Source organism: Mastomys coucha, unplaced genomic scaffold, assembly GCF_008632895.1.
Source record: "Mastomys coucha isolate ucsf_1 unplaced genomic scaffold, UCSF_Mcou_1 pScaffold13, whole genome shotgun sequence".
Classification (NCBI taxonomy): Eukaryota; Metazoa; Chordata; class Mammalia; order Rodentia; family Muridae; genus Mastomys; species Mastomys coucha.
Window position 1 is genome coordinate 34,017,710 of NW_022196895.1, and position 14,367 is coordinate 34,032,076.

A 14,367-nucleotide genomic window follows, 5' to 3' on the forward strand; every position below is an offset into this window, starting at 1 on the left:
TCCTGCCCTCTCCTGCTCCTGCCCTCTCCTGCTCCTGCCCTCTCCTGCTCCTGCCCTCTCCTGCTCCGAGCTCTCCCCTTATCAGTTCCTGGCCATTGTTTCTGCTCCTCAGAGGATTTCCCATCCACCTAGTGTGAAGGCAACATCCATATTAGCTCAAGCTGTCGCTGAGTTTAGTTTCTTCAAAGTACTAAACTCACCTGGCCTCTGATTGACATGTGTATTTGGTTCCCTTTCTGCAGGCTCCGTAAGAGCAAGGACCCTCTTTGATTTGTTCACATTATATCACCCGACTTGGTAGCCCCAATGAGGTGTTCAATACACACTTGTAGAATGAATGAATGTTGTTGAAAAGAATGAGCCTTTCGGTTCCAAAGTTTATTAATAGTGACCCATTCCTTTTCGACTGCCCCTTTGCCCCAGCTCCTAAATCCCAATCAGTCATCCCACTCTAGGGCCTCAAGGCAGTTTCCAGCGCATAGGAAGTGGAATAACATAGATTTGGCTATCATGCACATCTAGCTTCCAAACCTTCCTCTAATGCAGTAAAACCATTCATAGGCCGCAAAGCTCTCACTGAACCCCTATATCAAATATATAAACCAGGAGCTGCCCTTATTGAGGAGGGAATATCAAGGTTTCTAGCTCAGAAACAGTTCAGTGTTCACCCTGTCCTTATTTTAGTGACTTCATAGTATAGACAAATGGGCTGGACCCAGAGGGGGGCCATGATCTTCCCTGAGACACAACAGTCTCCAGGGCTCTCAGTCCAGTGCTCCTTCCATGGTACCATACTGGATTCCAGAGTCATCCATCCAGAGCAGAAGAAGCTCCCAGCAGTTGTCTGCCATGGTGAGAGCTTAGCTTCTCCTCTGGTTACCTACCTCCTCAACTGCGGGCCCTGGGGTCATGTGAGGGGCTGGCTGGACGGTGGATTGGAAGAGCAGGGGGGTTGGGTGGGTGAGCTGGGGGTCTGTGTTGGAAGGCTGGTGGGGCTGGGGGGCTGGGGGCTGGTGGGCTGGGGAGGACTTTCTGGCTCTCCTTTCCTCAGGATGAGGTTATTGAGTTCTTGGAGCAGCTGTTCCTCCAGGGACCCTCGTGCCTGAGGACTGCTTTTTGAAGGGGGCCCCGGAGGAGGGTCTGGTATCCTCTCCTCGTGGCCCAACAGGCTTGCTTGGACAGGCTTGGACAGGGGTGTTTGATCCAAGGACCTCTGGCTGGTAAGGGGTGTGTCTGACTTGGTTGACCACTCCCACGTGGAAGAGAAGGTCGAATCCTTGGTAAGCTCAGGGAAGGCCCCAACCTCCTCATATACTGGCTCTTCATACACAGGCTCCTCCAGCTCATCTTGCTCCTCCACAGACCCCTGGGATGACTTCATTGGCTGGATGGAAATGGAACAGCAGAGGGTGGGCACAGTGTCAGAGTTACTGTGTTATTAATCCTTGGTCACGTTCTTCCTTGAGTCAGACACTACAAAATACTTGACATATATGAGGTCACAACAACCTGTACCAGTGGGTCACGCCACAGAGGGACTAAGCGGCCCTGGATCACACAGTATGGAAATGGTAGATGGTGAGGCTTGAACTTAGATTTATCTGACTTCTGAGTGCATTCGCTTAACCCCCGCTATTTCTCTGATTAGAAATTTCTTTTTCCTTCCCCCTCATATCCTTCCTCACTGTCCTTCTCTGCCACATACACATGCATTGATGGCCTGCATCAGAACAGACATGGAGTACACCAGGATGTGGGCAGCACGGAACACACACAGAGCTGGCAGACAGCCAGGGCAAGCACAATACTCACAAAGAACATGGATAAGGTCCTCCGGTTGTGTAGTCGCCGCTGGACCCGGGTAGAGTGGGGATGAGGGGAGGGAGAGACAGAGACAAAGTGAGACTTGGCAACAGGAGGTGCTGGTGGGAAGTGAGGGCACAGAGACTGTGGACAGGAGGATCTGGGTGAGGGGGTGGGGGCATCTGGCACACAGGCACACTGTTTCCTCCTGCACTAGGATAAGGGTTAGGGCAGAGAGCCGATGCTTAGGACATGCTGTGGGGAGGGTCTCACCAGGGTCTGATTGGCAGAGAGTAGGGTGGCTCCACTGTCATCCCCTCGGATGGGCAGCAAGGGCATAGTGCCAAACTTCTGACGAGCAAGGTCAGAGGAGGAACGACGACGTAAAACCACCGACTGCTGGTCATCATGCTGGGGAGACAAGTGAGCTGTTGGCACTGGTGGGCCTGGGTAGCACTAGGGGGTGTGGATGGACCCCAGAGGCACCTTCGGAAGCCCAGCCTTCAGCCTTTTCCTTCTCCTCACCTGGGCTTTAAGGATGCTTGTGGTCCAGTCCCACATCTCCTCCTCATCCGTGCAGGACAGACAGCTGTGGGTGAACAGAGTGATTCAGGAAACTGAAGGAATCCTACCAGCAAGTGTGGAGGGACGGAGGAGACCATAGAGGAAGAGGACAGGGCAGAGCTAGGGAGAGATCTCAGTCGGCATAAAGTGCCTGCCATACAAGCATAGGGATCAGAGTTGGATCCTCAACACCTGTGTCAGAAAGGGGGACGGACACTAGAGAGATGGCTCAGCGGTTAAGAGCGCTGGCTGCCCTTCCATAGGACCTGGGTTCAACTCCCATCACCCACATGGTGGCTCATAACTGTCTATAATCCCAGTTTCAGGCAATCTGATGCCTCTGTGGGCACTAGGCCTACTCATGGTACACAGATATAAATTCAGGCAAGACAACTCATACACATACTTTTTTTTTTTTAATTAAAAAAGAAAAGTAGGAAGCTAGCATGGCGGCTAGTGCCTGTTATCTCAGCGCTGAGGATGTGGAGACAGGCAGCTCTCCTTGAGACTCACCGGCCAGCCAGCCTAACCTAACTGGCAAACCCCAGGTCCTAGTGAATAACACCTGAAGTTGACCTCTGACCTCCACATGCATGGGTGGCCCATGCGCACGTACACACACACACACACACACACACACACGCACACATGGTCAGACGGTCAGATGGACAGACAAGGATCAGGGTAGAGGCAGAGAAGAAGCTAGCTAGAGGTACTCACAGGTGCATCTTTTCCAATATCAAAGTGAAACCCCACCTGAAAGGGAAAGGGAACCAGTAGTTAGGGTAACTAAAAGCCAGACAGCCTGAAAGCCCTAGGTCAGGACCAAGGAGGAAAACTCACAGTGTTGGAGGTTTTAACTTCTTACGGATTCCCAGGTAGACCTTGGCACCTTCCAGAGACCACTCCCGTTCTGGCTTAGAGCTCTGAGAACATGAACAGAGGCGGTAAGATTGAGCTATACAAGAACACCATGGTTAGGAAAATCAAGAAGTCACGGGTGCACTGGGCATGTGATCATAGAATAAGAAAAGTCAACATCAGGAAAGCAACGAGATCGGTAAGGATATGGGCTGTGGGGTCAGGGGTGGGTACAGTTATGGCTCCTGATGCCACCCAGCATCCCACTCCTCTATCCCCAGGGCATCACCTTCTTCTCCTTGAGTAGCAGCAGGCATCGGCCGCGCACCAAAAAGAACCTCTCCTGAAAACGGCTTCCCAGCAAGCGAGGTGGCTCCTCACGGCACCGTAGCAGCCCCACCCGTGGGCTCTCGCGCCGGACTCCTGGACACGGAAGAGCAATGCTGGGTGGGGCCTCTCAGGAGAGGGGCCTAGGGAATGCTGGGCTGAGGGAGGAGGCTCACCTGTGAAGAGGCAGCCAGCGTGTGCCATGGAGACTTTTCTCAGAAGCAGAGAGGCTGAGCAGGGCTCTGGAAGCTGGCACCATTGCAAGGCCTGCTCTAGAACCTTTTCTTTGGGGTGCAGTGGCCTCTCTGAAGGGAAATGTTGAGGCAGGTAATAATCACAAAAACTAGCCAAAGCCTAGAGGCCCTGTTTCACCTCCCACTAGTTCATTCATTCATTCATTCATTCATTCATTCATTCATAGACCCTTCTAACCACAGCCCCTGATGCTCTGCCAGGTACCATGATGTCCCTGGGATACAATGGTGAGAATGACACACAGGCCTGCTACAGGCTAATAAAGGGGCCAACAGTAGACAGTCAGTTAAGCAAAACAGCAAAACAGAGACCAATAATGACTTAAAGATATATACACTTTTTTAGCTGTCTTCAGACACACCAGAAGAGGGCATCAGATCTCATTAGGGATGGTTGTGAGCCACCATGTGGTTGCTAGGATTTGAACTCAGGACCTTCAGAAGAGCAGTCAGTACTCTTAACTGCTGAGCCATCTCACTGGCCCTTGATATGTACACTTTTAAGTGTGTATGTATGTATAGGTGTGTGCTTGCATGTGTGTGTGTGTGTGTGTATGTGTGCACTTGCATATGTGTGTGCACGTGTGTGTGACTGTGTGCACGTGTGTGTGCGTGTGTATGTGTGTAGGTGTGCGTGTAAGTGTGTGTGTAAGTGTGTGTGCATGCATGTGTGTGTGTAAGTGTGTGTGTTGTAAGTGTGTGTGTGTGTGTGGTGTTTTCCTGGAAGCTAGTTACAGGCAGTTTGTAAGCCACCCGGTATGGGAACTTTGAACTGGTCCTTTGCGAGACAGTTCAGTGGGTACTCTCAACCACTGAGCCATTTCTCTAGTCCCCAGTAATCACTTTGAAATAAATAATATTTAAGAGACGCATGGAGAAACAAAGAGAAAAGCAGGTGAGCAAGCGAGGGAGACTGGTCAGGCAAGGCCTGGTAGAAGGTGCATTTGTAGATGAGGCTCATCAATCTATTTGAAAGATCAGGCAGAGCAAGCTGTACCTAAGATCATGGATGAGTTGTGGTGTTAATTTTTTTTTATTTGGTTTTGGGATGTTCCTTTGTTTTGAGGCAGTGTCTCACTGTAGCTCTGGTTGGCCTGGAACTCTATACAGAACAGACTGTCCTCCAATTGCCTCTGCCCCCCTACTGCGGGGATTACATGTGTGCACCACCGTAGCTCCAGGTAGGATCTTATAGGATGAAAAATGTAAGAACAGATGCCAGGAGTCAAGAAATTGTTCTTGGGGGAATCTAAGCAGCAGGTGTGGCCAGACTGGAGATGTGTGCAACTTATCTTGCTTGCTTTTCATTCTCAAACACCTACGTTCAGTCCTCAGCATGGTGGAGAGAGGGTACACTGTGCTCTAGCAGAGACAGCACAGAGAACGGCTGATGTGAGATGATGCCTGAGTGACAAGCAACAGCCACACAGTCAAGGTGTTGCAGGTCATGATGAGGGCTTTGAGCTTTATTCTAAATTTATTAGGAACCCACCAGAAGGTTTTGACCATATCAAGGATGTGATCTGGTTTATGCTTGAAATGCCCATTTGGCTACTCTTCAGAAACTAGATTGTAGAGAGGCAAGAACGGAACCCTGTCCAGCTGTCCCCCTTCTAGAACTATGCATTTCAGTGGTTCATATTGGGAGGCAGAAAGAGAATGGTGGCCGTGAGTGGGATGGGGGAAACAACAGAGATGGAAAAGAATGATAGAAGTGAGGCTGTCAACACGACTAATTAATAAGGGCTATCAATATAACTAATTAATTGGTGAGCTGAGTATGAAGATGAAGAGCCATGGGGCATAGGATTTCTGGACTTAATAACTAAGTAAACCATAGTACTATTTGCTGAAAAAGAAAAACCAGAAAATAGTCTGGGCTTTATATTGGAGGAGGGGCCTAGGAAGAAAGGAAATGTCAGTCTTATGTACTAAAATACCTGGAAGAAGAAAAAGAAGTGTCAAGTAGGCAATTGGATATGTAAGTCTAGAGTGTAGAGATCTGAACCAGAGATAAACATTTAGGTGGTCAGCTAGGCATGCTAGTGTATACATGTCATCCCAGCACTTGGGGGAAAGAAGCAGGAGGATTTCCATAAGTTCACAACCAGCTTGATCTACATAGTAAGTTTCCAGCCCACTGGAATTAACTTGGATGTCAGCTAGGCATTTAAAGCAATGCGGAAGAATGTGGGTAGAAAAGAAGAAAGGGCCCAAGATTGATTCCTAGTCCTTCTAACACTTCAATCGTGGCAAGAGGGGGAAAGGGGGCTCCTTCGAGATAGGGGAAATGTTTGCTGAAGCCAAGAGAAGAGGAATTCATCCCCAGTGTGAACACTTTCTTGTGTGGATGAGTTGACTAGTAAAATGTCCATTACATTTGGTAACAGAGAAGTTGCTGGTGATCTTGGTCATGTGTCCCCGCACACAAAATGTATGATCCATACTCACCAAGCTCTCCTTGTTCAAGAATTTCAAATGTCACCCACAGGTCTGTCCCTGATGCCGCCCCTCGCATCTCCAGAACCTGGTTAGTCAGCTCCTCAGCAGTCAGTGTTGGGGACACCTAGCAAACAGACAAGAGGACCCATACTCATTGGGGCTTTGCTCTTGCCTGGCTCCCCCCCCCCACACACACACACACATCCCTTAAGACTGACCTTTAGAGTGACACAATTGTCTGGGAGCTGCTGTTCTATATAAACCTCCATGATGAGGTCTCCAGCTTGGGACAACTGAGCTCGGGTAAAGGAAGACAGGGAAATTACAAAACTTCCAAGATGGGGGAATACCTCCTGAGTACCTCCCCTGACAAAGAGCTCCTTCCGGCCCCCAGGACCAACATGGCTTGGGTCTTGGAAAGAACTCCGAGATGAAGGGAACTGCCTGTTGAGCTACATATGGTGCACCTTAGACAGTGCAAGTCAGCAGCTTCAAGAAGAGGTTTGCAGTCAAGACTCTCTGGGGTCCCTTCTCTACCTCTTCTACTGTGACCTACTATGAATAAGTAATTCAAAATTAAGCCTCAATTCTTTTTTGGAGAAAAACGGAGACTATCAACTTTATGGAGTTTGTCGTACTAAAGTGAGATCAGAGACGCTTGTAACATAGGATGTCCTCAGCAGTTCTTGCTATTGTGCTTTATACAATACTCTTCCTGCCTCACCCCATGTCCCCCAAGGTCTCAGATGGGCCTTGAACTTTGAGACAGAGTCTCATATAGACCCAGTCTGGCCCAGCTTATTTTTTAAAAATTATTTATTTATCTTTATTTTTTTTATGTGCATTGATGTTTTGCCTGCATGTGTTTCTGGCACCAGAGTTGTGAACAGTTGTGAGCTGCCACATGAGTGCTGAAAATTGAGCCCAGGTGCTCCAGAAGAGCAGCCAGTGCTCTTAACCACTGAGCCACCTTTCCAACCCTGACCTTAAACTTTGGATCTTCCTGCTTCTGCCTTCTAAGTGTTGGGATTACAGGCATGTGCCACTACCATGCCAGGTTTTTGTGTGGTTCTGGGGATCCATCTAAGGGCTTCATACATGCTAGGCAAGCACTTCATCTGAGCTTCCATTTCCATCCTTGGCCTGCAGAGCTCTACGTGACTGAACTCTTGATCCACACAGCCCAGGCACTAGGATTGCAGGCATGGACTACCACACTTGGCTTTCCTGAGATCTACTATACTTAGAAATGGGGTGCTGGGTGTGTACCTCGGTGATGGAATGCTTGCCTTAGGCTGTGTGAGGCCCTGGGTTTAATACTCAGTATCCCTGAGAAGGGATGTACTGAAGAATCCCCATAATGGAACAAGCACACTACCCAAAACTTCCCTCCTGGGGGATTCCCCTGTCCACCAAAGAGCCAAGGGTCAATGCGCAGGAAGACAGGCTGAAAGGAAGCGTCCTTTAGTGGACAGAAGATGCATTTCCTATGGTGATGTCCCTCCAGCCTCACTCAGCAATCTAACATTAGGGCATGTTACCTGCACATCCTTCCAGGTGGTAATGAGACTGACCTCCAAGTCAATCTGAGCTGCCTGGTCCGAGTCAATCTGCAATAGGACCAAAAGTATTTCAAGGGCTGCTAGAGAAGGAGGGAAGCAGGGTAGACATCAAGGTCAAAGGGGAACTGGATAAGAGGGCTGGAAGCCTGAAGAGCCAGGAATCAATAACGAGTGGATGTTGGGGCTAAGGTTGTTGGAGAAGGAAGCCCAGGGCTCTGGGGGGAAGTTACCAATGCAGGCAAAGACGAGGGCTTTGGAGATGAGGGTCTAGACTCTGAGTCCACAGGGGTGGGGCAGAGGGGTTGTATGGCGGGGTCAGGGAAGCCTTACATCAAAGACAGAGATGTAGCCATCGATGAGCTCCTGCAGTACCCGAACCTCATGCTCTCCCCGCCCATCTGTCTGGAACACACTAGGTGCAAACAGCAGGGCCAGGTTCCTCGTGCACATCTGGTTTAGAGCTGCACACTTCTGCACTCTGCAGAGAGAGAGAGAGAGAGAGAGAGAGAGAGAGAGAGAGAGAGAGAGAGAGAGAGAGAGAGAGAGAGACCAGAGTCATGAATGGACACCACTTCACCAACATATCTATTAATTTGGAAGACCTCTACAGCATCTCTACTATATGCCAAGTGCTAGACTAAGTGTGGGGTATAGGTCAGTGGTGTAGACAGTATTGGCCCCAAGGAGCTTTGACTATTTCCAACACAGTTAAGGTATGGCTGATCATTACTAGAGCAGGCATCCATACTTTTTATGTAAAGGATAGGCAATAAATATTTTAGACCCTCAGGCCGTATACTCTCTTGTAACTTCACAGCTAGGCTGTGGTACTGCAAAAGAAGTCATAGGACACATAAATGAATGGGTGTGACTTTGCATCTTACAGACTTTTCTTTGGAAGCCCAGCGAGGAACTGGATTTGGTAATGGTCCTGTATTTGGCAATCCTCTGTAATACTCTATCACCAGTGCAACATGACCAGGGAAGCACCCCACATCTCTCCTAATCGACTAAAGGTGGATCTGCATCTCAATACTCTTTATTTCTCAGGGCCAATGCCTTACTTGGCAATAGACTAATAACAATAACAATTACATGGATGTCTAATCATGTCTGAAGTTTAGAACATGCCACGTGCTATACTAAGAATTTCACGTGGACTATTTCATTTTACTTTCCTACACCTATCAGGTAGAAACTTCATCATATCACTCTTCCTCTTGAAATCAAGCGGACCGAGGTTAAAGTCACACGGCTAGAATGGGGGAAGCCAGAGTAAAGCCTAAGTCTACATAGCCATCTCTGAACCTTTAGCTGCAACACCCTCACATTACAACTATCAGTGACATTAACTAATTAATGAAGTTATGACAATGGTTTGAAGTGATGAAGGATCAGAAAAGGGGGCTAAGAAGGCCTGACTCTACCGACCGATACAGATGCCCAATGAGGGTAGCCAGTGTTCTACGGTTGACTCGAGGCAGGCAGCTAATCACTTCTTTGTACTTCTCCAGGCGCTGATTCTTCTGGGGAAGCTCTAGGGACAGAGGGGGGAGAGTTGGAGAGGAACCAGGAAGAGAGAATGGATGCAAAGGGGAGGGATATTCTTCGATACAAACCCAGGATGGATGGATCTCTTTCTGCCTTCTACCTCCCTGTGAAGGTCAGTTTTTGGCAACTTGACACAAAACTAGAGTCACCAAGGGAGAGAAAACCTCGATTGAGGGATTGTCTCCATCAGATTGGCCTGTGGACACATCTGTTGGGGCATTTTCTTGACTGATGATTGATGTGGGAGGGGCCGAGTGCACTGTGGGTGGTGCCATCCATGGGCAGGCGTAAGGTAGAAGACTGAGGGAGCCATGGGGAGTAAGCCAGTAAGTAAGCAGTTCTCCGTGGTTCCTGATTGAGTTTCTGCCCTGGCCTTTCTCAGTGATAGATTGTGATGCAGAAATGTTAAACCAACTAAATCCTTTCCTCTCTAAGTTGCTTCTGGTCATGGTGTCCATCATACAATAGAAAGCAAACTAGGATGTTCCCCATCCCAAGTCGTTGGGTAGCCACCAGGATGGGGAATGTTGGGAAGGGGGCTCCCCAGTTCCACGGGAGAACTTTGTGGATACTGATGGAGGGAGATGAGATCCCGGATGAGTCTTGGAAGTACCTGCAGCTTCTCTCCATCGAGGCAGCAACCTAGCAGAGGTCACGGGGTCATCAAGCTCTCGAAAGAAGCGTTTGAGTGTGTCAGTAACATCTTCTACAAAGTGTTCCCGTGGCCTAAGCTTTACTGATCTGGCATCCCGCCTAAACTCAGCCAAGAGTCGCAGGCTGCGGGCCCGAGCGCCTCCTTTCCGATATACACCTTCCAGCCGAAGCCCTGAAATCAGCCAGCAGTCTCTGTTCAGTAACGAGTGAAGACAGTACCCCACCCACCCAGCAGCCTCTTTAGGACCCTCTCCATGTATGTGGTTGTAAACAGAATTCATGGATGCTTAAGTTTCTTATATAAAGTGATGTATCTCTATATAACCCTAGATGTATCATCTCTGGATTACTTGTAATACCTAACACAATGTAAAGAGTGAGGAAAAAAGGATACATAGTTACTAGAATATTTTTTCATATTTTCTATTTTTTTAAAAAAGATTTATTTATTATTATAAATAAGTACACTGTAGCTGCCTTCAGACACACCAGAAGCGGGTGTCAGATCTCATTACGGATGGTTGTGAGCCACCATGTGGTTGCTGGGATTTGAACTCAGGACCTTCAGAAGAGCAGTCAGTGCTCTTAACCACTGAGCCATCTCTCCAGCCCCATATTTTCTATCTTTAATTGGTTGAATATACAGATGTAAAAACTGTGCCTACAGAAGGCCATCTGTATTTCTGGTGCCTTGACAGTAACTTGTGAACACATACAAAGTAAAGAAAAAAAAATCGGTTCTTTTCCCATATGCATGCTCCTTACTAAGGTCTCTGGTTATAAACAAATACCTTTTTGGGGTCTTTGTTTTCTGTTTTTGAGGAACTAGGGTTAGAGGCCAGGGCCTTACACATTCTAAGCAGATCTTGGCCTTGAGTTGAGAGTCAATGAATCAGTCATATACCTTAGATAAACTCCCTTTAGATGGCAAAACATACCAAATGAGGTTTTTGTTGTTTGTGGTGGTAGTTTTGGGTTTGTTTGTTTATTTTTTTTCTTTTGGACTGGCTGATAAATATTCTTGTGCCCAGAAGTTCAGGGGACTCTAATTCTGTCTCTCCCTTGGGAGATACTGAGATTCTGTATTCAGCAATTAAGTGTTTGCGATGGCTTTAGAGACCGTAACTCCTGCAAATAAGGAGAGCTGTTGATGTTTGTTTTCTTAATACCCATCTTCCCAGTAGTCTATGAGCCTCGCAGGATCTCCCTTGTTCACTGCCACCTCCTGATAGCCCCACATACTAGCACCTGAACCAATATCTACGGAACGAGTGTGGTGATGCAGAGACTTAGAGGGAAAGCTGTGGCCATTCCAGGGCCTTCTCTTAGGGCCTCAGACTGAATCCCTCAAATAAACACTAGGGAAGCTGAATGAGGTCACTGCCATGGCGAGGAGAATGTTGTTAGCCACTGACTATTCATCGCCCGTGACTGGTAAAATAAAACTCTTTGTATGGTCATAAAGGTGTCTTTTTTTTAATTTTTCAATATTGAAGATTAAACTCAGGGTTCTTATGTGGCAGGTAAAAACCCTACCCATAATTAGACCTTTGTTTGGGGGGTGGGGGGGCCGTGAGACAGGATCTCTCTGTGTAGCTTTGGCTATCTTGAAACTCTCTCTGTAGGCCAGGCTGCCTCTGCCTCCCTAATGCTGGTATCAAAAGCATGTGCCACCACCGCCTACCCCTTTTTTGTATTTTCTATTTTGAGATAAGCTCTCACTAAGTTGCTTATGCTGGCCTTGAACTGAGAATCCTTCTGCCTCGAATGACCAAGAAGTGGTGGTTTCAGGCCCATATCAGCAGGCCTCCTTGTTCTGTTTTGCTTTTGTTTGGTTCCTCCATTGGTTTGGGTGCTGGGAATTGAACTCAGGACCTGTAACCTCCTTGGTTTTCTATGAGCTTTCTTTTTCAATATCCAGCCTCCTAAAAAGAATTCTTAGGGGGTTGGCGAGATGGCTCAGCGGGTAAGAGCACTGACTGCTCTTCCAAAGGTCCTGAGTTTGGATCCCAGCAGCCACATGGTGGCTCACAACCATCCATAATGAGATCTGATGTCCTCTTCTGGTGCGTCTGAAGACAGCTACAATGTATTACGCTGGAGCAAGCAGGGCAAGGAGAGGTCCTGAGTTCAATTCCCAGCAGCCACATGATGGCTCATGGCCATCTGTATAGCTACAGTGTACTCATACACATAAAATAAATAAAAATAAATCTTTAAAAAAAAAAAAGAGTTCATAGAGAATGTAGATTTGTCGAGCCAGGATCCACAAGGAATTCAGCAGGCCACTTGCAGTCGCTGACCCTTTAGTCATAGACACACTCTGCTCCGTACAATCATTCTATCCAGACCTTCCGGGATCTTGCCTCTAGGCACCTCTTCTCGGTCCACCAGATAGATGGTTGAATCCTCACATATCTTGTATTCCTCTCACCCTCTATGCCACTGTTATCTCTGAGCAGGGACAGCCTACCAGGCTCTGTATTCCTTGTTTGACATAACCCATTTCACTGTCACATAAGATTGGAAAATGAAGATCATTTGGTTCCATTTTATAGATGAGGGAACTGAGGCTCAGAGAGCAGCTAGTATAATTTTTTTAGGTAATTCATTCACACACACACACACACACACACACACACACACACACACATAGTGTCAACCTGTGCCTACTCACCATGCTGTGTGACAAAACTGATGCAAGCGTCCACAATGATAGGGATGTCTCCCCGGCTCATCTGCTGCTCCTGCAGGCCCGTGCCACCCCCTCCAGCAGCCCCTCCAATAGCCGTGTTCCATGCTGCAAAGTCTAGCCTGCCTTCCCCCTGCAAATACAGGGTCCTGAGACCCAAGAAGCCTGAGTTAGAGCCATCTCCGAATCAGAAGCTGAGAGCACATGGAGGGGACTTCTGAGAGTTACCAGCAGGGGGCAGCAACACCAAGCCCAGATAGTTCCTAACTAAGGAAGCAACTTTGAGGAAGCAAGCCATGAAGGGATGAGAAGAAGCTGGGTTCAAAGAGTCACAGCTATAGAACATTACCTTCCTGTCTCTACAAGGACCAAATGCTCCTTCTTGTCTGGGGTGTCAGCTGCAGAGACGACACCTGTAGAAGAATCCTTGAACATTATCATCAAATCATCACAGTGAAGACTCTTGGGCAATTAAGGTATATAGGTACCCGTTAGCAAATAGCCTTAAGATGTCCCACTAGTGAGCTACACACTGTTACATCCATGTGACATAGGACTGCTCAGAAGTTAAATAAGTTGCCTTACATTGTTTGCTATAAAAATAGCCAAGCTGAGCTAAAACCCAGGTCTCTTGTTCCCAGAGTCCAAGAGCATTAGTCTAGCATATTCCTCTTTTAGTAGACAACAATGAAGAGGCATAGTCCCTCCTCCTAGTCCCCAACCAGGAATAACATTTTCTGAGTAACACTTTTTGCTTCCTGCCAGGTTCGGTGATAAACGTTTTTGTGTATTTGTTTATTTGAACCCCGCTCCAGCCCTTGGAGGAAGGTCTTGCTATTATTATCCTTTTTAAGATAAGGAATCAAAGGCGTGGAAACATGGAATAACTCCTTCAGTAACACACAGCTAGGAACAGATGGAAACATTGTCTAAATCTAGGTAGTTTCACTTTATAACTTGTATCTGAACATTCTCCTCTTTCCCAGGAGAATCCCCAAATAAAAAAACGGTCCACTCTGGCACTCGCCCATGGTCACCCTTTAGCCCCCGTCCACACCCATGCTCACTGATCTCCTGTAGACGCCGTAAATGCACCATGTCCTCGGGAGCAGGAGGACCAGGGCCAGGCGCTGGGCACAGGAAGAGATGATCGCCACGAAGGAGGCCGAACCCTGACAGCCAGAGACCAGGGGCCAGGCCTGCTTGGGAGGGGGACCGTAGCCACAGGCGACCCATCCGCAGCAGCCCAGGGCCCAGCAGCTGGTGGCAGCTGAGCGGGGAGAACCACTGTGGAAGCAGAAGGCGGACAGGGTGGGAAGGGAAGGTGGGGAAAAGACAAGGGGTTGGGGAAGCAAATGAGAATGGGCGACCACAAAAGGAGAGGAGAGGAAAGGGGGAGGAAATGTGGGGGGCAATGGGGTAGGAAGACCCGGGGAGAGACCCAGGGAGAGACGGGGGGGGGGTCGGAGAGAGGAACAGAAGGCATGAAGAAATTCATTCCATTTGCTCCAGCGTACAGGAGACCCCTGTGTGGCTGCCCTGCTCCCTACGCAAGCATGCGTACTGAAGAATCACCATGGCTGGACAACCTTTCCAGCAGGACACTATGGAAAAGGGATGTTTTGGGGTCCCAGTAAAAGCAATTCTGTTCCAGCTG

General features: G+C 48.2%; 1 protein-coding gene across 6 annotated transcripts in view; it reads right to left on the minus strand.

Moving 5' to 3' along the window:
- Positions 1 to 363: 363 nt before the first annotated feature.
- Positions 364 to 14,367, minus strand: part of Arap3 (ArfGAP with RhoGAP domain, ankyrin repeat and PH domain 3) — a 27,578-nt gene continuing 13,574 nt past the window's right edge. For 5 of the 6 annotated variants that reach the window (XM_031365518.1, XM_031365512.1, XM_031365515.1 and 2 more), the window contains 17 exons: positions 13,778 to 13,997; positions 13,060 to 13,123; positions 12,696 to 12,859; positions 9,978 to 10,190; positions 9,245 to 9,350; positions 8,144 to 8,291; positions 7,793 to 7,861; positions 6,470 to 6,544; positions 6,261 to 6,375; positions 3,732 to 3,860; positions 3,518 to 3,651; positions 3,211 to 3,293; positions 3,088 to 3,123; positions 2,329 to 2,392; positions 2,077 to 2,214; positions 1,813 to 1,851; positions 364 to 1,384 (listed from right to left, as the gene is read on the minus strand). In XM_031365518.1, coding sequence (XP_031221378.1) covers positions 908 to 1,384; positions 1,813 to 1,851; positions 2,077 to 2,214; positions 2,329 to 2,392; positions 3,088 to 3,123; positions 3,211 to 3,293; positions 3,518 to 3,651; positions 3,732 to 3,860; positions 6,261 to 6,375; positions 6,470 to 6,544; positions 7,793 to 7,861; positions 8,144 to 8,291; positions 9,245 to 9,350; positions 9,978 to 10,190; positions 12,696 to 12,859; positions 13,060 to 13,123; positions 13,778 to 13,997 — 2,274 coding nt within the window. In that variant the 3' untranslated portion in view covers positions 364 to 907. The remainder of the gene's footprint in view (positions 1,385 to 1,812; positions 1,852 to 2,076; positions 2,215 to 2,328; positions 2,393 to 3,087; positions 3,124 to 3,210; positions 3,294 to 3,517; positions 3,652 to 3,731; positions 3,861 to 6,260; positions 6,376 to 6,469; positions 6,545 to 7,792; positions 7,862 to 8,143; positions 8,292 to 9,244; positions 9,351 to 9,977; positions 10,191 to 12,695; positions 12,860 to 13,059; positions 13,124 to 13,777; positions 13,998 to 14,367) is intronic. The other variant, XM_031365516.1, reaches the window with a different exon arrangement.